Source organism: Setaria italica, chromosome II, assembly GCF_000263155.2.
Source record: "Setaria italica strain Yugu1 chromosome II, Setaria_italica_v2.0, whole genome shotgun sequence".
In the NCBI taxonomy this organism is placed as follows: domain Eukaryota; kingdom Viridiplantae; phylum Streptophyta; class Magnoliopsida; order Poales; family Poaceae; genus Setaria; species Setaria italica.
The window spans coordinates 38406595-38427185 of record NC_028451.1 but is presented as its reverse complement, the minus strand read 5'-3'; the positions used below and the strand labels follow the sequence as shown (position 1 = coordinate 38427185).

Genomic DNA, 20591 nt, shown 5'->3' with positions numbered 1-20591 from the left:
CTAGTATGAAACTATTTTACATATCAAAGAAAAAAATAAACTAGAAGTCAGGTGAAATCCATTTTTTTTCTTAACAAGTTTTGACTTCACCAGTGAAGCTATTTTAGGAGAAACCTTCACAAACAGCCCTTAGTAAGGAGGGAGTATCATAGACTGATGCTACGATTTGTAAAAGCACTCAATAATGTTGGATTCCTCCCAAATTGGCCACAACACAGTCAAAACGTCAACTTGTTCGAGACCACTCAACCTAGTATGCACTACGCAGAAACGTGTGCGATAAGCAAAAAATTTACCAACATTTAACAAATAGATATATACGATGACCATGGGATCAATAAAAAGAATGACTAAATATAATATATATAATATAATTAGTGTATCTTATGGATCGTACAACAGCCATAAGGCGTCCCAAGGGAACATAAAGCATAGCGGCAAGGCAAAGAAAGTTCAATGAGCAGAGCCAGGAGAAAAACAGAAACGAGGATTAGATATTTCTTGATCTCCTTGCATGTTTTTTTTAAACACAATCTCCTTGCATGTTTCTGATACGTTTTTTCTGCTTTTGTTTCAACAATACAGATGGTACTGTGACGCCGCTAGTTATTCCCATCAAGTGCCGAAAATGGCCATATGAGAGAGCGGTCACGCTTACGCCTCCTTGTTGCCTGAGGTTGAAACTTCTGCGCTGCACATAGGGCATACCTGCAATAATCAGAGATATTTTGTAAGATTTTGGGCCAACAGATACTGTTACGGTTAGAAGTGTTCACATCATGTTTCTGTAAAACATGTTGAAATAGCCATAAAGCAGATGGTATGCTAGGAGTTACTTTTCACAGTAACGATCAACATGGCAGGATCTGCCGGTAGGAATGATTAAACAGACTAACATAACAATATGTATAAAGCTACAGCCTCATTGCAAGATAAGGATCGACATAGCAAGGAATGCTGAAATGGCTAACAATATGCATACAGCTGTAGCCTACAGCTTGTCACTGTGCCAGACTATTTGACAGGAAAACTAACTTGACCTGACTACAGTTCTGCAGCAACTACATCGGTTTTGCCAGCTTCCACGGATAATAAAACTTACAAATCTGTTGAAGGCACCAAGTTTTCTTGATTAACAGAGTATAACAACTCAACACTGACTAAACATTAGCTCAATGAATGAATAAACAGGAAACGGCTACTACTGCTAAAACACTAATAGAAAGACGTAAATGCTTTGACAGGCTGGAGTGATTTAAGCAGAACAAAAGGTCCCTGAACCATTCTTATATTTGAAAAGAGTACGGATGTTTAACTAACATCCAAATGTACCCAAGATTAATGTGGTTGAACATATAAAACTATAGAAGTATTTATCAAAACAGCACGCAAAACCTATATACAATATCCCCAAGTGTTGATATCATACAGCATACCATTACCAGCTTCGAAGGTTTGTGAATTTGCTGAACCTTTCAAATGTTACTGTGTTACTCTATGAAGCAAATAACTGAATATTGTTATTTCAAATGTATACAAGGTGCCCTGTTACTGCATTCCTCAATACCATTGAAATTGTATATTGTATCTGCAACCATTTTTTTTTCCCAATAGCAAACAAAGGTGCAAGGCCGCAAAGGGTGCAACTAAAAACAGCTACACAATTAGGATAAAAGGGAATGGCATTGGTACATAACCATGAGCCTGCATACTGGTCAACAGAATGATCTTGAACTTTTTGATAAAATAAAGAATGACTAGAACTGACTAGCAAACATAATAATACTGTGCAACCTAGTTGTGATGCGAAAATTCCTCCAGGTGCATGCTGGTGGCATTCAAGGTCGTGAGTAAAACTTTCTAGCCATTCAAATATGTGGAGCTTAAGAAAGGTTCATCATACCTTATTTATTTGCAGCCACTGGTTTATGCATTCAGGATGGTATGAGTGCTTGCAGGGAAGGGCAATCAAAGATTCACCATCCTCAAATTCCACACGGCAAATTACACATCTATCAACAATAATGATACATCAGAACTTTGCCTACAGAACAAAGATTATTACAAAGCTATAAACTTCAATTATTTGCACATACTGCTCAGTGTTGCCATCCTGAACATTTTGTGCCTTGTACTTCACTGAAGGTAAAGAAGCAAGTGTATCAGCAGAGAGACCTCTGCTTTCTGTACCAACTACTTCGCCCAATGCAACTAGCTCCTGAAATCAATACAAGAACCATTAACATGCCATATTGATATTTAGAGCTTCAAAATGAAGAGCTTCGGGAGTTAAGGGTAAGATAACAAGAAATGCAACTTGCCTCATAAGAGTATTCATCTGGATCAACCTCCTGCCATGCCTCCTGGGTTTTATAAAAGCATATAGAAGTGTAGTTTGTCAATCATTTGTCGTAGCTGATTGATTATTATTAAGTATGAAAGAAAGTAAAGACATAAATTTCCTGTATTGAAATTGTAGGACTAGTTGCGAAATATGCCACAATCCCTAGAGGATTGAGGTGTGAAGAAAAATAGTAGAACCTGACCAGGTATCATAAAATTATAGATACTAAGTTGCTACTTGATTTTATTGCTAGAAGGATAGATAATTCAGGCTTGGTAAGCAAAACCCCATGGTAACTCAAACACCAAACTAGATAAGGTTTCTTATTTAGGTCCTGAACTATAAAGGTAACTGTGAAAAAATCCTTATCGTCTTATCGTTTAATGATGAAGCCAAACAAGGAAAAAGTTGCAATCTAACTTACTAGCAATGAATCCATGCTATTTTTTTGGTAGAACAAAGGTAAACTCCAGGCGCATACAGATAGCACTTTAAATGTCTCCGTGACCACTTCCAAAGAAGCATCAGGCTAGCGTGGCTTTATTTTACCATCAACATTTAAGCCGCCATTCACATTGCAACATCATTTTGTTTTAAGTTAGAAATACAATTAATAACTAGCATATGAATGAGAAATTAAAAATGAAAGGCAGACCCATAGAATCTATGCAATCAAAGTGCATTGGTTTTGAAAGAAAAACAGTAGATGTGTTTGAGGTAGGAAAGAATGTCAACAATTTAACAAGGGAAGTATCATGGTATCGATAAACAACAAATCAGAATTATTTTAACTGCATCAATAAAATATGGCGCAAATCATGCTCACTTCTATGGAACTTACTTCATCTGTCTTTACATTAATCAAAGAAGAAGCAATCACTAGTTTATATGCACAGAAACCAACAAATAGAGGAGATGGTAATAGCATTTTCCATTTTGTTTCTCAAGACCCATTAATTGCAAACTCAAGTGATTCTCCCTCTCAATAAAGGTAAAAGTTAATCAACTATAAGAGATGAATCACAACCTGTGGATCATTCACATGATCCTCCTCATGCTCCACATCCACTGCTCGCCCTGCACTTAAGCCAAAATTACAAACCGGCAACCAACTAAAATGTGAACTGAGCTGGGGTGAAACGAATCGTTTGTACTCACAATCGCTGAGACCAGCGAGAGCCATAAGCCGCGCAGCGACCTCACGCTCCTCAGCATCCTGCAGCGCACGGGCGTATGCCTCGTCGTCCTCAAAGTCCGCGGGATCTACCTCTGGCTCCCCTTCCTCATCCTCCTCGAACTCCTCCTCGTAGTCGCTCCCCTCGGCACCCTCGGAGCCCTCGGCGCCCTCGCCCTCGCCATCAACATCGCCCGCGGGGTGCTCGTGGTGGTGGACGCGGAGGTGGTGCTCCAGCTCCTCCTCGTAGTCCTCCTCGGCCTCCTCGTCGTACTCGTAGCTCCCGGCCACGGAGCTCCCGTAGTCGCTGCCCTCGCCGCCGCCGCCGTTCATCCGAAGCAACATGTACGCCCGCTCCTGCACCGATCCGAAGCACGGGTTAATCGCGGGGGGTCGAGGAACCCTAGGAATGGTCCCCGAGGCCGCGAGATCTCGCCGCCGCTTACCTGCTCCTGCAGGACGCGGGCGAGGGCGAGGTCGGCCTCCTCCTGGCTGAGGGCCGTGAAAGGCCGCCTCGCCGCCTCGGCCGCAGCCGCGGCCGCGGCTGCGGCGGCACCGTCGTCCCCGGCCCCGGCAGCCGCCGCGGCAGGTGGGGGCGGATTCGGGCTAGGGTTGGGCTCGGCGCTGGGCTTATCGCCCCCGCCGCCGCTCCCCTTCGAATCGTCCATGGCGGCGAGCGAGGTTCGGAGACGGGGCGTGACGAGGAAAAGGATTAGCGACTCGAGTTCGAGTTTAAGCCAGTCGGGGGGAGGCGACGGGAAAATAATCAAATCATGATGTCGCGTTTGCGTAAACTGATGGCGGATTACCCGTGCGGTTTAGGTTTAAACCGGGGCTCTGGTTCAGCTAATAAGACGGGGCCTCGGAACCGACTTCGAGTTGTTTGCGTGTTACTCTGTGACACGTTGGGCCCGTTCTTTCCTGGACCCACTGGTCACTTGGATGTAGGTATTTATCTTCGGTGCAGAGGGTTTTGCTGGCCGTGAGGAAACGGAGAGAGGAGCCGCGCCGTACAACATCATCAGGGAACGGGTGGGGGTTCACCTACTCGGCCTGGAAGGTCATGTCACCGACCTGTGGGGCTTGCGTACTTGGACCCACGTGTGTCTTCGATGTATCTGACCATTGCTTTCAGAATTCACCTTGGGGGAAGATCAATTGAGCTTCCGATAGAATCTCCAAACATTCCTGCTGCTCGTGACAACCTGGAGGTTCGTGCCGAATTCGGCCAACGGTACTTTCATGCTTTTTGATTCGTAATGCAGAAACTTTATGATTTCTAAATTTTCGGTTAGTGTTCAACCGGGACTTAATCCGCTGAGGGCGTGATTGTAACTGTATCACTCCGATATCTGAGGGGGTAACAAAGCCAAAAAAAAATTGTACCATTCTTGGGGTTCACAAATGTTTTATTTCATTTTCCTTTCCTTTGACACAAGTTCACGTGTTTTTATTGGAACCAATTTTGATTTGGTGTATTTCAACATGCTTAGAAATCGGGACATACTGTACAAAACAAATACCAACAATCAGCCTATAGGTTGCAATTAAGGATTTACAGGTTGTTGTAGTTCTACAAATTGAAACGAACAAGTTTTCTTCGTTAAGCTTGAACGACCTTCAACAAAAGGGTACGTCATTTGGATACTTCTCTTCAACTTCGAAACTAGGATCGTGCCCGTGCATTGCTACAGGCAAAATAAATTTCATCTATAAGCATCAAACATTATCCTGTGAAATATTTGCTTCTACGAACTCAAAAACATAAGGCATTTTTTTCCTTAGACATGTGCATTATGTTTCTGCAAGGTTTCAGCTAATTCCAACACTACATTTTAATTAAGTCATACAACCTTGGAATGAGTAATAACATGCGAAATGCATCCAATGTGAAACAAAAAATGACTTTGCAATGAGTATTAACACAAGCACAGTACGCTTGGATGTTCTTTATCTCAACTTGCAAAAGAACAATCATGTGACCAATTCCTAAACAATATATAACAGTTAATCACCTTTACATCGTATTCATTTCTAGCAAGCTCTAACGGCGACTTGAACAATCTTCAACATTCGATTCAGCAGGGCAATAATCGTTGGATTGCGTCGATGGATGTCTGAGGGCGCGTGGGGGCGTCTCCTTGAAACGTAGGGCGCTGATGCTCCCCGTGCCGTGATTCACGGACGCCGCGCACGCCCTGGAGCGCGGGACGACGAAGCGGAGGGTAAGACCCTTTTAGTCACCATGTTTGACAGTTTAGGGACTAAAAGGGACTAAACTTTAGCCCTAAACTTTAGCAGCTCTAAACCAAACAGGACCTTAGTTTTGCGGTGTAGAAAGCATGTTGCCTGCACAAGACAAAAGTAACGTTGATTACAACATATAAAATATAGCTCAAGAGATCTTAATTAGCATGATGGAAAATTCGCAATGATTTGATCAATAGCATGCTCACTTTATAGTCATATAGGAATCTAAACTTCTGTTCAATAAAATCAATTAAAATAAGCATGATTGGATGAGCGATAGCTACTGGTTTCAGATTACAACTCCTTTTCAACAGTACTGGAAACCTTTTTTTTCAAGAAAGAACTAAGAAAAGGCATAACATTGACAACTATGTGGGAGATTTATTTTCTTACCCCATCAGTAGCAACAACCCAACTTGCTATTATCAGAATGATAATAAGATTCACCTTGTATTCAAATTATGATAATAGCCTAAAATTGGATCCTGGATTCCCTACATCGTCATATTCATTGCCATATCCTGTTTGTCAAACACCATCAAATTCTTGCACGTCAATAACTAAAGAAACCTTACAGCATGGCAATGCCTGGACACGTCACAACCGTTCAATGCAGTCTCTATTCTCCTCCCTTCGATGATGCTGGTGCTGGTAGTGGTAGTCACCTGAAGGTCCAAAGTTTTGCCACAATGCAGTGGAAACAGACAATAATCGAGGAATTCAAGTATGATTACTTTCCTCGGAGAAAACGATCCCTTGCAGTAACCCCCGTGGTGAACGTCGAGGTGGACAGGAAGGCGACGCTGCCCACTCGTGACGACTGCAAAGCGACGGTCATCATCTCGTCGGGCTGGGCAATCTTGGTCACGGGAGGCGAAGGACGGCAGCCCTCAGCTCCGATTTGCCTCCTGCTTAGAATTTCATAATAGAAGGGCTGGGCGATCCATGTCACTAAAAACAGCATAAATGGATAAGTGCATAGATGGGATTCCTACGGCACCTACCGGCAGCTCTCTGTAGTTGCCATGACGAGCTGCTGTCGCCCCTCGCATGGCGGCACATGCGCATATCGAAAGGGTCACCTCGCACTTGCTGGCCGCGTGAAGCAGCTTCTGCAGCATGGCATGGCTGCTAACCCCGATGAGCAGCTCCTCCAGATAGGCCGCCGTCACAATTGTCTCATTGTTGTCAGCCCGCGACCCGCCCGCCACATTTGATTAGGGAAGCGGAGCCTTGGCAAGCAATGACATTGACGCGACGGTGATTGGTGATTGGCCCGCGTGGATGTAGGCCAGGCCCGGGACCTGCGTGGCGAGCGCCTGCAGCGAGGAGACCATCGCCACGGCGGTGCTCGAGGGGACTGCCTCCGGGCGGGCCTTGAGGAGCACGATGTGCTCGACCGGGGCGGCGACCGAGGAGGAGGAGGACATGGTGGCGATGCAGGTGCGGAGGAGGGAGGGGGAGGGGGCTTGGACCGGTGGCATGCGGGGGAGTGAAAGAAGGCACAGGAGGAGGAGGAGGCAGCGGCGATGGACTTGTGGGATCGGGGATCCTAGGACTCATGGACTCGGTCTACAGAATCCGCAGATGGGGTTGCTTGTGTATGGTCTACGGTGCACCACGTACACGCGAAAGGGTATGAGTCCTATATGATCTAAGCCGTCGGTTTTGAATCTAAAGGCCGTATCTTCATCTTCTTGGCTCCCATCCAGGGTGACGATGACCACGCGGTGGTGCCATGAATGAGCTTCGCCGTTCATGGCCGGAGTTTCGCCGGAGAAAGCATAGGAAGGTCTACAAAGCAACGGATTTCTACGAGAAACACAAAAAAGAAAGAGGACGCAAAGGGGATCTCAATTTGAATGTCACAATGGGTTGTGGTGGTGCGGGTGGATCGGGTCATGGATGCCACCATCGCATCCACTCCTTGTGAAAGTACAGAGGCTACAGCGAGATTTACGTAGAGATTAAACCGACGATGGTGATGCACGTCGATGGCACAGCGAAGGCACTCATAGTGATGGCACGTCGATGGCACGGTGAAGGCGTGGCGATGCACGTCGTTAGGGCGTCGGTTGAGGACACTGTCCGTCGATGCTGCGGTCGAGGATGGCGTCAGGGACTCGGTCGAGGACGGCGTTCGTGGCGATGGAGGAGGGTGTCGAGTCGGCGATTTAGGGTGTCGTGGTGGTGGCAGAGAGGAACGAATTGATGGGAGGCAGCGCGCGGGGAAAATTGATGGCCTACAATCGTTGGATAGCGTCGATGGATGTCCCGAGGGCGCGGGTGGGGGCGTCTCCTTGGAACGTAGGGTGGTGATGCTCCCCGTGCCGCGATTCACGGCGACGGACGGCGCGGACGCCCTGGAGCGCGGGATGACGGAGTGAAGGGTAAGGTGACGTACGATGTTTCGTCGCCTCTTTGCGTTTCACATGTTAGATTATTACAATCCGATCCCTTGGCCATAGATAGATAAATCAATAGGGGAAGCCATATGTCCCCTCTCATATTTCTTTCCTTCTACTTTGAAAATAATTACTAGCCCGTGAGAAGCAATGCATCACAATTTCCAAGTTAAAACAAACAAAACCTGAAACTACAAACAAAATCCAAGGTACTTGAGTAAACACAAATTCACAAAACACCAGTCTTCATGAATTCGTGATTAACTCCCAGACTCTTGCTCGGAAAATCAATTGAACTTTCGTCTCATCATTTCTGCATTTTGGATTCATGTCGACTTATTTTAAGAACATGTTTGGATCTCTTATATATTATAATGATATGGAATATAGATTATAAATTGCTAGGTTGTTTGGATCCTAAGATTATAAGGTGGTTGTCTGTAATATCAAAGTAATAGGGTGAAGGAAGATAGTGGGATTATCATAACATGGGTGATCAGATTTTTACAATCCATCCAATTATAAAGTATCTCTTAGTGTTTTTAGTTTTTAGAAAACTGATTTTAGCTGATTTGCAGAATCAAAATGAGATCAAAAGGTCCTTATCAGTCATTCGTCGTTAGTCAAGCAGGGCAAAAGGCCATCATATATCTTTGTCATTGTGTGAATTGGATTTTTTCGTTCAAGTATCTATTAGAAAATAATTTTCTAACATTTGATTCCTCACTAACAAAATATTTGTCGGTACACTTGGTGCGTTTAATTGGTTAGGCGGATATTTGTGCGTTTAATTGGTTAGGCGGATATTTGTGGTTGAGTCCACAAAGAGAAAAAATATTGCGAGAAATATCCATTTCTTCTTCAAAACGTGTCTGCAATTCGGGCCGAAAATGGAACTCTAAGTGGGCTCCAATGTCACTTATTCCCTTGAGGCCCAATTTAGCCCAGTACGCAGAGAAGCCGCGGGATTGATTGAAGCAAAGCCCTGCCCTAGCTCGCTCGCTCGCTCTCCTGCCCGTTCACCGCCGCCTCCACCGACCTGTTCGCCGCCCGCCGTCCCCTCCCTTGCCGGCTGCCGCCGTCTGCTCCCAACTGAGCGGTCAGGATGCGGGTGAAGAAGCGGTCGAAGAACCGCAAAGCGGTCAAGTTCTATTCCACCTGCTTCGGCTTCCGCGAGCCCTACAAGGTCCTCATCGACGGCACCTTCGTCCACCACCTCCTCACCCAGCGCCTCCTCCCGGCCGACGATGCTCTCCGCGACCTCCTCTCGGCTTCCAGGACGCCAGCCCTCTTCACCTCCAAGTGCATCGTCGCAGAGCTCAGGCGACTTGGCAAGTCACATGCCGAATCCTTCGACTCCGCGCAGCTTCTCGCCACAACCAAGTGGGTTCCTTTTCTTTCCACAGTATTGCCACCTTCTCAGCTACTAGTACCATTCTTTCTTTTTTATCACTCCCAACTTGGTTGTATCTCTATCGCTCTGAGGCCCTGGTAATTTGATTTTGCTATTCAGTTCACAAATGTACTTACACGAATATGATTATCAGGTTCATACTTCGGAAAACCAAACTGCATTGTTCCTGCATGCTATCGTAGAGCCTGTGTAGCAAATTTGTCTCAATCTCAATTTTTGTTGTCTGGAACCTAAGCTGCAATTGGAATTTAGATCACTTCAGAGTGCATTTTGGTGGCCTTTGTTTGGCACAGAACCTTTTCACTGGTTTTAGGTGTCACGTATTTCACTGGCATACCAATTACAATTGAGTACCTGGTGCCTTTAGTTTTGTGCCATTTCTGGACATGGTCTTGTGTTCCAGCTTGAGTTTTGCATATGGGATCAGACGGGCATTGGTTTTATAATATAAGCCTAATTTCGATGCACTGACTTTCTGTTTTTCTGGATTTCTTTTGTGTTACCAGGTGTGAGCATGACAAGGTTGTCAGTGCAGTGAATTGTGTCCTATCACTGATAGGTGATAAAAATCCTGAGCATTTCTTTGTTGCCACCCAGGATGCTGATCTCCGGGAAAAGCTAAGAGAGGTATTGACCATCGTCATCTGCTGTCTCTCTTCTTCTTCTTCTTGCTGCTGATGCTGATCTTCCTTATTTGCTTCCATGTACTTTGCAATCTTGTCTGGGTCGAAGCAATTCGCTCATTTACTTTGTTTGCTTCCATGTAGATTCCTGGGGTTCCTGTAATATACGGACTGAAGAACTCCTTGTTTATAGAGCAACCCTCTGTTCAGCAACGCAAATTTGCTCAATTGGACGAGGAGAAGCGTCTCAATATGGACATATCTGAGTATAAGAAGTTAATGAAGGCTGCATCAGAAGGAAAGACAACAGCCAGTGAAAATGGAAGTGACGGAGAACAACATGAGAGGCCTATCAGTTCTCTTGTAAAAAATGCACTTGGTGTTGCAGATAAAAGCAAGTTTAAAAGGAACAGAGCAAAGGTTATATTTACAGTCATTGCCTTTTTGGTATCTTTTGTTTTGTGGTTGACTGTATTTGGTGTTTATTATCTAGTAGGCATCAGCAGTGGCCGAGTTTGCTACTCTAGATCTATTTCTTGTACAAAATGTTAACAAGTATCCTTTTGCAGGGTCCTAACCCACTCTCCTGCAAGAAAAAGAAACCAAAGCCCCAGCCCTCAGCTATTCAAAATCAGGTATTTTCCTTGCCGCATAGTTTCCTTGTTTTGTAGCTATATGGTTCCCCCCCCCCTCCCCCCGCCGAAGCATGTGCTTCATAAGTACTCCCTCCGTCCCAAATTATAGTTCGCTTTGGATTTTCTAAATTCATAGGTGTTTGTATGCATCTAAATATAGTGTATGTTTAGATGCATACGAACACCTATGAACCTAGAAAAATCAAAACGACCTATAATTTGAAACGGAGGGAGTATCTATTTGTCCTCATATTGTAAAATCAACTTTGTTGCAGAGACAGAACAGAATGGAAGACAACTTAACACATGTAAATTATCTTGATTTCTAGCTGATGTCTGAACTCCATAATCACTACTCGCAAGCACTGATGAAACATCTGTTCTGCAGGGGGCTACGGCTGATGGCGAGGCAAAGAGAAAGAGGGTTCGGAAGCGGAAGAGAAGCCAGAAAGATAACAAGCAAGCAGAGATGGCGAGCTAGAAGGATGGGCTTGCTTATGAAGTTGCAGTGCTCTTGCCGTGCATCCATCCTGACCCCAGAGCCAGAACTCCATAGCTAGTCAACTAGGGAAGATTTCCTTTGAAAAAAGAAAAACTATGAAGATGTTTGTCTCACAAGATGCTGATGGTGTTCCTTGCAATGTAGTAATACTTGATTGTCTGCAGTAATCATGATATCCAGAGCCTGTAGGTGGAATTTTTCGCAGCAAGATGCAACATGAAGTGCTTTTTCGAATCAAAGTTGGTGCTAACTGTTCTCCAAGCGCCTGCTTGTCTGGGTGTGTTATCCCATTCGTTAATCGTTGTATGTGCTTGTGGAGACAGGTCTTTTTGAAGTAATTGCGACCACTTTTAACTGGGTAGTGTCCCGTTGGGCTCTGCCCAGTCAGAATATGATCATGAGGCGTACATCGGCGCACCGTGTAGGTAAATTGACAAAAGAAAATTGCCGATAAACTCCGGATGACCAGTCCTACCTAGCTCGACACTCTCTGCTTCTGGAGCTTTTAACTTGGCGACATGTCCAAATAAAAGCTTAGAACTCGTATCAAGTCCATGGCTAGCTCACTGCTCACGGCGAAACGTTGGCATCGTTTGTGGTCATGACTGCAACTGCAACAAACTCAGAAAGCATGGCATATCTCAGTCATGGGCGACAACGGCATGTCTCGCTCATGAGCCAGGAATCTGAGACAAAGCCCCCGCAAAAAGGAGAAGAAACACAGCTCACGGCGCACCCAGCCACTGCCGGGCGCCGGAGTATCACCGTCGGCGAAAAACTGCTAGGACCGTTATCTCCGGGACTGTCTGTTCACCCACCTCCTTTTTTTTGAGAGGGGTCTGTTCACCCACCTGGTACGTAATAACGTAACACGCACGTGGACGCCGACGCACGGCCTGTCGCCGTCCAGCTGGGCCGGCCCAGCGGCGCCCTGATATCTCCGCTGGGCGCGAAACGTGGCAGGATCCGGTCCGGGGCCCTGGTGCCCTATCCGTGGGCCGATAAGGGCGCGTAGGCGGCCATACAAAAAAGCCGTGGCCGCGGACCCGCGCACGGGTCGCTGTCCCTTGCCTACCCCGCCCCCGACCCTCCCTTGTCCCTCCCTGCCCTGGCCGGTGGCTGCGGCTGCGCGCATCATCCCACCTCGTGAACACCCCCGCCAGGGCGGCTGCTAGTCTCACCCCACCAGGGCGGCTGCTAGTCTCGAGCCTCGCCTCCTCCTCCCACCAACCGCAGCTGCGAGACACAGAGAGAGAGAGAGAATGGCCGCGGCGCCGTCGTCCCTCGCGTCCTCCCACCTCTCCCGCCTCGCCGACCCCCGCCGGGCGGCGGCGGCGGCCGCCCCCGCCGCCCCGCAGCAGCTCCGCATCGGCAGCTCCCGCCGCCGCGCGCAGCGCGTCGTCGCCATGGCTGGATCCGGCAAGGTGCGCCGCCGCCGCCGCGGCCGTTTTTATAAACTAGCCGTGTTTAATCTGCCCGTGTGATTTCTGCGCTCATGCTAATGCTTGCTGCGTCTCCTTTGCAGTTCTTCGTCGGGGGCAACTGGAAGTGCGTAAGTGCCTGTTCTGCTTCTGCAGCTTGGGGGTGTCAGTACTGATGATGCTTTTGTAACTCTATGATCTTTTGGCTGTTGCCGCATTGGGCATTCCAACGGGACCGGGATGAGATTTTGTCGTCATCCCATACCCCGTGATTTACTCCGTACATGGCCGTTTCTAGAAATAGAATCGCATTTCTGCTGCCTAGCTTAACTTGGCCTACTAAAGCCATTTTTGTTCGGTATATATGGAAAATGTTTCTAAGTTTCTTACTTTCTTGCATGTTGCATCTTTCGTTTTCTGGAAAACTTGTAATTGAGAAGCCAGGGAATGTCATCGGTGTTTAATGTCCTAGCTTAGTCAAATATCTTAGCAGTTCTGGTCTTTAATGTCTTTTTTTACTCTCTTGTTTTCCCTCACTTCAGAATGGAACAAAGGACTCCATTAGCAAGCTTGTCTCTGAATTGAATGCTGCTACACTTGAAGCTGATGTAGGTAAGGCCATTTGTCTCTTCTTCTCATATCTCAATCTTCCTTTTTATACGTTGTTCACATCAGGTGCATGCATTCGATTGCTATTCAGTATTCTAATGTTTTCTTATTTCACATAGGTTCCCATTAATTTTAATATGGGTACGTTACTGAATATTTGCAATATTTATTTACTAGTACCACTTATTTGCTTCACATGCTTTACAGTACTAACAACAAAAGTGCAAAAATCCATCGCTAATTCCAACATGTTTAGATTTTCTTCTCAAGTTTTTCTAGGGAAAGAAAGCAGGAGGCAAGTTATTTGCTAAATGCTCCTGATAAGGTTTGCTAGCGACTTTGCGGATCCTTTTTGTCTGTAAGAAACTTAAAGAACAGCTAACTTGATCCAGTATGAGTGCCATATGGCATGGAAACACTTCAGTGTTTGCAGGCTCTTCTGTTGAAACAAAACATCTATGTAAGGTTCTGCATGTTAGGAGCAATTTAATTGTATGGTAGTTTAGATGGAATTTCACCTATAGCCTTCAAATTATCACTAGAACGAAGTATCTCGTGGTGGAAGACACATGTAGTAGATATGATTGTTTAGAATATACTATGGCACTTTGCTGCTTGTTTTTGGATTAATTCGGCTAGCATACTAATGTGTGGAGTTATGGCAATACTGCAGATGTTGTGGTGGCACCCCCGTTCATTTATATTGACCAGGTCAAGAATTCACTAACTGGCCGCATTGAGGTATCTGCTCAGAATGTATGGATTGGGAAAGGAGGAGCCTACACTGGAGAGATCAGGTTGGGTATTGGTGCTGAAACTTTTTTACCCTTTTCTTTTCTATACATGGAGATTGCAGCTACTTGTACAGTAATTGTAACAAAAGCAGCATTTTGTTGCATTTATATTATTGGGTGAACTTTATATGATAGTTAATGGATGACTACGGATTTATTTTGACTTCTTCTTCACTGATAGAATTTTCCCTTTATAAAAACTACAGTGCAGAACAATTGGTAGACATCGGCTGTCAATGGGTTATTCTTGGGCACTCTGAGCGTAGACATATTATTGGCGAAGATGATGAGGTAACTATTATACTCACCATATGCAAATGGATCCGTACTTGCAGAACATAGTTTCAGATTGTATAACAAGTTGTTCGGATGCAGTTTATCGGGAAGAAGGCTGCATATGCATTGAGCCAAAATATTAAGGTTATTGCCTGCATTGGAGAGCTGTTGGAAGAGAGAGAAGCGGGGAAAACTTTTGATGTATGTTTTGAGCAGATGAAGGCTTTTGCAGGTGAAACTTCTTGTTCTTTACTAAAATTTTTTAGGCCTTCTTGAGAAGGAATTTAGAGCATTGATTTATTTTGAGACTTTGAGGTGTTGATACCAACATTTATCTGCTTTCAGATAGTATCTCAAACTGGGCCGATGTTGTAATTGCATATGAGCCCGTTTGGGCTATTGGAACCGGAAAAGTTGCTACTCCTGAGCAAGCCCAGGAAGTTCATGCTGCTGTACGCGATTGGTTGAAGACCAACGTATCACCGGATGTTGCCTCTAGCGTTCGAATAATTTATGGAGGTTAGGTTTTCATGTCATATCACCATGTCAGAATCAATGTGTTTCTCTGATTTCTTTCCTTCTAAACTGATGAGAATGGAAGATGGAACTTAGGATTCATGATTTACTAATTTATAGTACGAAATATTAACTCTTAAAGCTAAAATTTTTGTACTGATACTGTTGTTTTTATTTCAGTTCTGTCTGACTGGCTATGATATGATCATTTTCCTATGTTTCTGTTGCAGGTTCTGTAAATGCAGGCAATTGTGCAGAGCTTGCAAAGAAAGAAGATATTGATGGTTTTCTTGTTGGTGGTGCCTCTCTGAAGGTATGAGAAATTAACATCAGATCTTGAATGTTTACAGCTCCTAAACCCATAATAAAACTTTTATTATGTATTTCCAAATCTCAATGGTGTTTAACCGGACTATCTACATCAATATCTGTTCAGTAGTGGTTTATGCCTGCAACCTTTTTTTTGTGTTCGTTCTCAGTGGTGTTAAATACTCCCTCCGTCCCAAATTATGTCGTTTTGGCTTTTTTTAGGTGCATAGATGTTTGTATGCACCTAAATATAGTGTGTGTATAGATGCATACAAATATTTATGAATCTAGAAAAGCCAAAACGACCTATAATTTGGGACGGAGGGAGTAGGACCGTGCGTGCATATTCATCTCTCCACTCTGTATGCCGCATATTAGTTCTAAAACCTTCACTGTTATATAGTCTCCTATCAGCTAAGTGCTTAACAATTTCTTGTTGTTCGCAGGGCCCTGATTTCGCCACCATTGTCAACTCAGTGACTGCCAAGAAAGTTGCAGCCTGATGCGCCCTGTTAGAAATAAGTGATCACACGAGAGGCAGCTAAGCCTGCGGGAGGTGCTCCGTGTGATGGTGCGCAGCCACCTCCTCCTGGTTTTGCTGATTTGTAGCACGAAGACAGAAATAATGCAAGATGCCACCATTTTTTGTTCCCGTAGACCTTCTGTATGTGACTGGAGTTCAGTTATACGTGAGCGAGTGATCAGGAACATACTACGTGAAATAATAATATTTACTTCACTGGTGTCGTTGGGGATGTTTTGTGCTGCGATCTTTCTGACAAAAAGAATGCCGTTCATGGCGAGATGCCAAGGGCCGTGATTGGGCAGCCGCCAGTGTACGACGCAAAACTCTACAGAACCTGCGCGTGATCGTGCACGATCACAACTTGATGGAACAAGAGCTGCTGAGCAGTCGAAGTAGTGATGCAAAGGCTACGACCTGATTGTGGTTCAGATAAGAACCGACTGTCGGCAGTCACTGCCAATGGTGCCCTGTTTCCTAACTTGGTAGCTGAATCAAGCACCTGTTCATGGTCAAAGAGCAATTTGCCTGGACGAGCAACCCGGAACGAGCGTTCCCGTCTGCTTTGGTTAGCTATCCTCTGAGGCTCCACCACAAGTTGGAGGCGACACTGGAGCACGTTGCGCGGCTCCACTGGACGGACAAGCCAGGCAACCGGCTGTCCACGTTAAACGGGCGGACGCCCACGCCATGGACGGCTTCTTTTCGGCAACCCCCAGTGACCCGGGCGCGCGCTCCATGCGACTCCTGTGAACTGTGAGGCTGCCAAGCCACCCAACCCAACTTCTACCCAAGGGCCGTCAGCTAGTGGCGAGTGCGTTCCCCACTGGTGCGTCAAAGAAACCCATCGCTGACGGGCGCGCGCGCCTGTCGTCCTCGCGCTGCCGCTGTGCCGCATCCACCGGATGGGCGTCCGTCGCTCAAAACGAGGGTTCTTCGCAGACCACCCTTTTTCCCGTTTTCTCGATGGATCCGACGATCCGCCGACCAAGCCATGAGCCCATGACCCACGGCATGATAGCCGGCTGCTGAACCTGAACAACACCACCAACCCCCCCGCTGCTGACAAACGCTACATGAACCGAAACACACACCCTGTTTCCTCAAGAGTTTGTGCAAAATCTGAATAGAGATGGATGCATCATGGTTTCTTCAGAACGATGCAGATGAGAGTTCAACAAAATCAGGAGTCTGGTTGCTACCTACAGTTGCACCCCAGGGCGCACACGAAAATGACAACTGCGCCTCAGGAGGTAGGTGAGATAAGGTAATGTACGAAACTTGCCATCACTGGAAAGAAATTCGATCTGATGAGGACAACTTTTGTTCTCATGGCCACATAAAGTTAACCGCGGCGGCGACACATTGCCCAGTACAGTCACCAGGGACAACATCACTCACTCTTCTTTGACAAATCTAATCCCGACTTATGTAACAAAGGAAAAGAAGAAAAAAGTTTCCTTATGTAACAAAGGAAAAGAAGAAAAAAGCTTCCTAAGGTGTGCAGAGGTTCTTTAGGTCTTCCTCCTTGGCGTAGGTGTTAGGGATGAGCCTTGAAGCATAGGGATACAGATCCTTGTATGAATTCCTGATGGTGCCTTCTGCCACACCAGTAGCCAAGGAAATGTCTGCAACAAAATGTCAGTGTTATCACCGATTCATCAGTCATACGAAGAAGAGATAACAGGGCACCAATCCAAACCTTTAAGTGGCTTCTTGTCCTCTGAGAGTTGGGTTATCATATAGATGACTGCTGCTGCAATTGAGATAGGGCTCCTCCTGCACAAAAGGTTGAAAGGAAGTGTCAGCATATCTTTTTCATCTGTCAAGAAATGTGCGCTACAAATTTGACCAAGTTGGAATTATCATTTCAGGATTCATAGCATGTCTATCATACATGATGATACAAACAAAACATTAAGCTGCATCATGGCTTGTAATAGATTTACGTGCTGCAGCCTGGAGCATAAACTAATTTTAATGGAATGTATGAGTACTTTGTTTATCTGATCATATATGATTCATTAGGTCACCTGACTAAAATTGATCAAAGTTTATGCTAAGCATCAGTGATTCAAAAGCCATAATCAGACCAAAGCAGCAATCTTAAAGCTAAACTAAACTTTCATGCCACAGAAGGCCCTAACCACAATCAAATGGAAATGGACCAGGGCTAGCAGAGCCTGAAATGCCAAACCTTATATCAAGCTCCTCCGAGCGCTGAACAGCCTCCTGGGCTGCTTTAACAGCTTGATTGTTCATCCCAAGAGTTGAACAGAAACGCCTCTGCAATCGTCAGCTTATAAGCTACTAGCTACCAACTTAAGAACTACGATAATTACCAAATCTGACAAAAAAATGGAAAACTAATATATATTTGGGCCAACATACCAGGAAATCTCCAGCATGAATGGTTCCCATCTCCATAGATTGCCCCATCTCAACTTCAAGTTGTTTCACTATAAATTCTTTTGCTCTGCCAATTTCTTTCTTCGTGGCTCCATTAGCAACTGAACATATTTCTGCAACAATCCAACACAAAACAAGAACGATGGAATTTAATGCATGTATGGTTATGAATTCTAATGTCCAGCAAGTCCTTAATTTCCAGAACACTATGTACCTTTCACAGTTCTAGGCCTATCTTCTTGCCTACAAGCAATATACAGACAAGCAGCTAATATGGCATCTTGATTTCTTCCCCTAATAGACTTGAGATCTTCAACCTTCTTGTAGATTTCATTGGCTCGATCCTTGAGGAAAAAGAAACAAAAACAAATAATCACTACATAGCAGTGAGTTACCATCCTAACGAACACTGGAAGCTGGAAGCAGCAACAACTTCAATCACACAATGGGTGTTCAGAAAAATGTTACGTGTATCTATCTTCAGGAAGATAAGAAAAGCCATGGTACAGAACATGGATCCCTACTCTTAGCATATACGCTAGCTCAAAATTTGTAAAATGTCTAGTTGTAATCTGATGGGCTACAAATATTCCTAGTAAGGGAGCATACAAAGAGTTATGTATCAGTATTTTACAATAGGCCAACTATCAGGACACGCCATTTCATCAGCACCTAAAAATGGTAAATCACAGCTAGCACTTGCAAGTATAACCAAGTAGCTACATAAAAAATGCAGGCAGCTAAATTAATACTGTATAATGGACGATAGCCATAAGATTTCTTACCTTAATAGTAGCCACAAGGCCCAACCTGCAGAAGACATATCATTCGCTGTCAGCATGTTGTGGAAATCCAGATGCTATGACGGTAAAGGTCCACACAGGTTTGGTAGTAAATCAAATTATTGACGAACATAGCTTTGAGCCTTGTGCATCTATTCACCCAAATCAGAAACATGTTGTGATATTTGTTTACTTGTATTAAATGCCCCACTCTAGAATGATCCTTCACTAGGCCAATCACATGCCTCAGGTATAGGTACTCCATGCCATCACGATCAACTTGTCAATGCTTTACTGTGCATAATATCATGCAGAAGTGCAAGCAGCCCATCTATTTTACTAGAACCTATTGTGTGCCAAATAAAAATGAAACTTTTGACATTCCCTATTGAAATTAAAGGTATTAGATCAATTCCCAGTTAATGGAAGAACGAAATTTCCGTAGATCCAAGGGAAAATCATCCAGCACCTCACCCAGGCACCATATAGCAAAGCACTAGACGACTTTAGATCAAGCAGATGTTTCAAATCTAGACCCCGCAGTCATAACCAACCCTGAAACCGGACCTAAAACCCAAATCAGGCAGCGTCGCACACGCGCGCGCACCATCAATCCAGCGCAAAACACTGGCACGACCACATAATTCGATCGAATCGAATCGGGCCGGGAGCAGCAAGAAAGGGAGGATTGGAGCGGAGAGGGGGACGGGACGGGAGGCGAGGAGGGGACCTGTCCGCCATGTTGGCGATGGTGCGGAAGGCGAGGATGAGGGATCGGTCGGGGTTGGAGCCGCGGTTCTGCCACCTGCCGAGGGAGGAGGAGAGGAACTCGCCCTGCGCGCCGTTGGGCTTGGCGATGACGGTGGAGAGCCCGCCGTCGGTGAGGAGCGGGTTGGTGGGCCCGCCGACACGGACGGGGTCGTTGTCGTTGGACTCGTTGGCGAAGGTGCGCCACTCGGAGGTCTCGTCGACGGAGTGCGCCTCGAGGACGAGGCCGCACTCGGTGCACACCGTGTCCCCCGCCGAGTGGTCGAACGCCACCTCCGTCTGCTTCTTGCAGTCCGGGCAGAAGGAGTCGCTCATCTCGCCCGGCCGCCGCCTCCCCCCTCTCCTCCCGCGCTGCCGGCGCTGCGCTCCGAGAAGGTGCGGGGCGGGGGCGATTTGGGGGCGGGGGACGGGGAGGCGCCCACGGAGAGAGAGGAGGGGCGCGTCGGGGAGTGGGGGAAGGGGGAGAGGAGGCGGACGGGGGCAGAGGGGAGTTTTGGGTTGGGCTTTTATGAGTTCGGCGAGAGTTTCGTGCTTGGTCTGCGCCGGTTTCTGTTTGGGTCGTCGGTCGGTGGCTGCTGCTGCTGGCCTGCGGCTGCGACGCCGTGGCGTGCGATGCAGCTGGTGTGCCTGGGAATGGGTATCCGGCCGCGGCTAGAGTGAGCCGGGCGGAAGGGGCGTAGGGCCGCAGGCAGGGTCCGACCGACTTGCTTGCCGCGTTGGCTTTCGTTGGATAGGATCTCTCTTCCTCTCCTAGTATTTTGGATTTTTCTACCCGGTAAGCCTTGGGCGACCGATTTCACGACGTCACGCAGAGAGAGAAGCTCTGCACGCCGCTTC

The 20591-nt window shown here is 46.1% G+C and overlaps 4 protein-coding genes and 1 long non-coding RNA gene across 6 annotated transcripts; 2 read left to right on the top strand and 3 right to left on the bottom strand.

The window, feature by feature from the left end:
- Positions 1 to 331: 331 nt before the first annotated feature.
- LOC101774136 (E3 ubiquitin ligase BIG BROTHER-related) lies at positions 332 to 4302 on the bottom strand. Its single transcript, XM_004957413.4, has 7 exons — positions 3965 to 4302; positions 3503 to 3875; positions 3372 to 3421; positions 2322 to 2363; positions 2097 to 2218; positions 1904 to 2012; positions 332 to 708 (listed from the first exon to the last, which is right to left on the bottom strand). The coding sequence occupies exons 1-7, from the start codon at positions 4184 to 4186 to the stop codon at positions 655 to 657; spliced, it is 972 nt and encodes a 323-aa protein (XP_004957470.1). The 5' UTR covers positions 4187 to 4302; the 3' UTR covers positions 332 to 654.
- Positions 4303 to 5462: 1160 nt separating this feature from the next.
- On the bottom strand, positions 5463 to 7214 carry LOC111256483. Its single transcript, XR_002676587.1, has 3 exons — positions 6773 to 7214; positions 6162 to 6676; positions 5463 to 5867 (listed from the first exon to the last, which is right to left on the bottom strand). It is a non-coding gene; the product is annotated as an uncharacterized LOC111256483 (long non-coding RNA).
- Positions 7215 to 9165: 1951 nt separating this feature from the next.
- On the top strand, positions 9166 to 11586 carry LOC101773729 (rRNA-processing protein UTP23 homolog). 2 transcript variants are annotated; one of them, XM_022823951.1, is made up of 6 exons: positions 9166 to 9556; positions 10094 to 10214; positions 10355 to 10630; positions 10780 to 10845; positions 11121 to 11153; positions 11234 to 11586. In XM_022823951.1, the coding sequence occupies exons 1-6, from the start codon at positions 9279 to 9281 to the stop codon at positions 11324 to 11326; spliced, it is 867 nt and encodes a 288-aa protein (XP_022679686.1). In that variant the 5' UTR covers positions 9166 to 9278; the 3' UTR covers positions 11327 to 11586. The 2 variants fall into 2 exon arrangements, with proteins under 2 accessions (XP_022679686.1, XP_004957469.1); XM_004957412.3 differs by lacking the exon at positions 11121 to 11153 and having other exon boundaries at positions 9167 to 9556.
- An 897-nt stretch (positions 11587 to 12483) lies between these two features.
- LOC101773317 (triosephosphate isomerase, chloroplastic) lies at positions 12484 to 16022 on the top strand. Its single transcript, XM_004957411.4, has 9 exons — positions 12484 to 12771; positions 12873 to 12899; positions 13311 to 13380; positions 14051 to 14174; positions 14378 to 14462; positions 14547 to 14679; positions 14793 to 14966; positions 15194 to 15276; positions 15719 to 16022. Exons 1-9 carry the CDS (start codon positions 12610 to 12612, stop codon positions 15773 to 15775), a joined length of 915 nt encoding a protein of 304 aa, XP_004957468.1. The 5' UTR covers positions 12484 to 12609; the 3' UTR covers positions 15776 to 16022.
- Positions 16023 to 17058: 1036 nt separating this feature from the next.
- LOC101772902 (transcription initiation factor IIB) lies at positions 17059 to 20241 on the bottom strand. The gene is made up of 7 exons (XM_004957410.2): positions 19717 to 20241; positions 18990 to 19014; positions 18419 to 18548; positions 18187 to 18317; positions 17993 to 18081; positions 17498 to 17574; positions 17059 to 17423 (listed from the first exon to the last, which is right to left on the bottom strand). The coding sequence occupies exons 1-7, from the start codon at positions 20067 to 20069 to the stop codon at positions 17290 to 17292; spliced, it is 939 nt and encodes a 312-aa protein (XP_004957467.1). The 5' UTR covers positions 20070 to 20241; the 3' UTR covers positions 17059 to 17289.
- Positions 20242 to 20591: the final 350 nt, after the last annotated feature.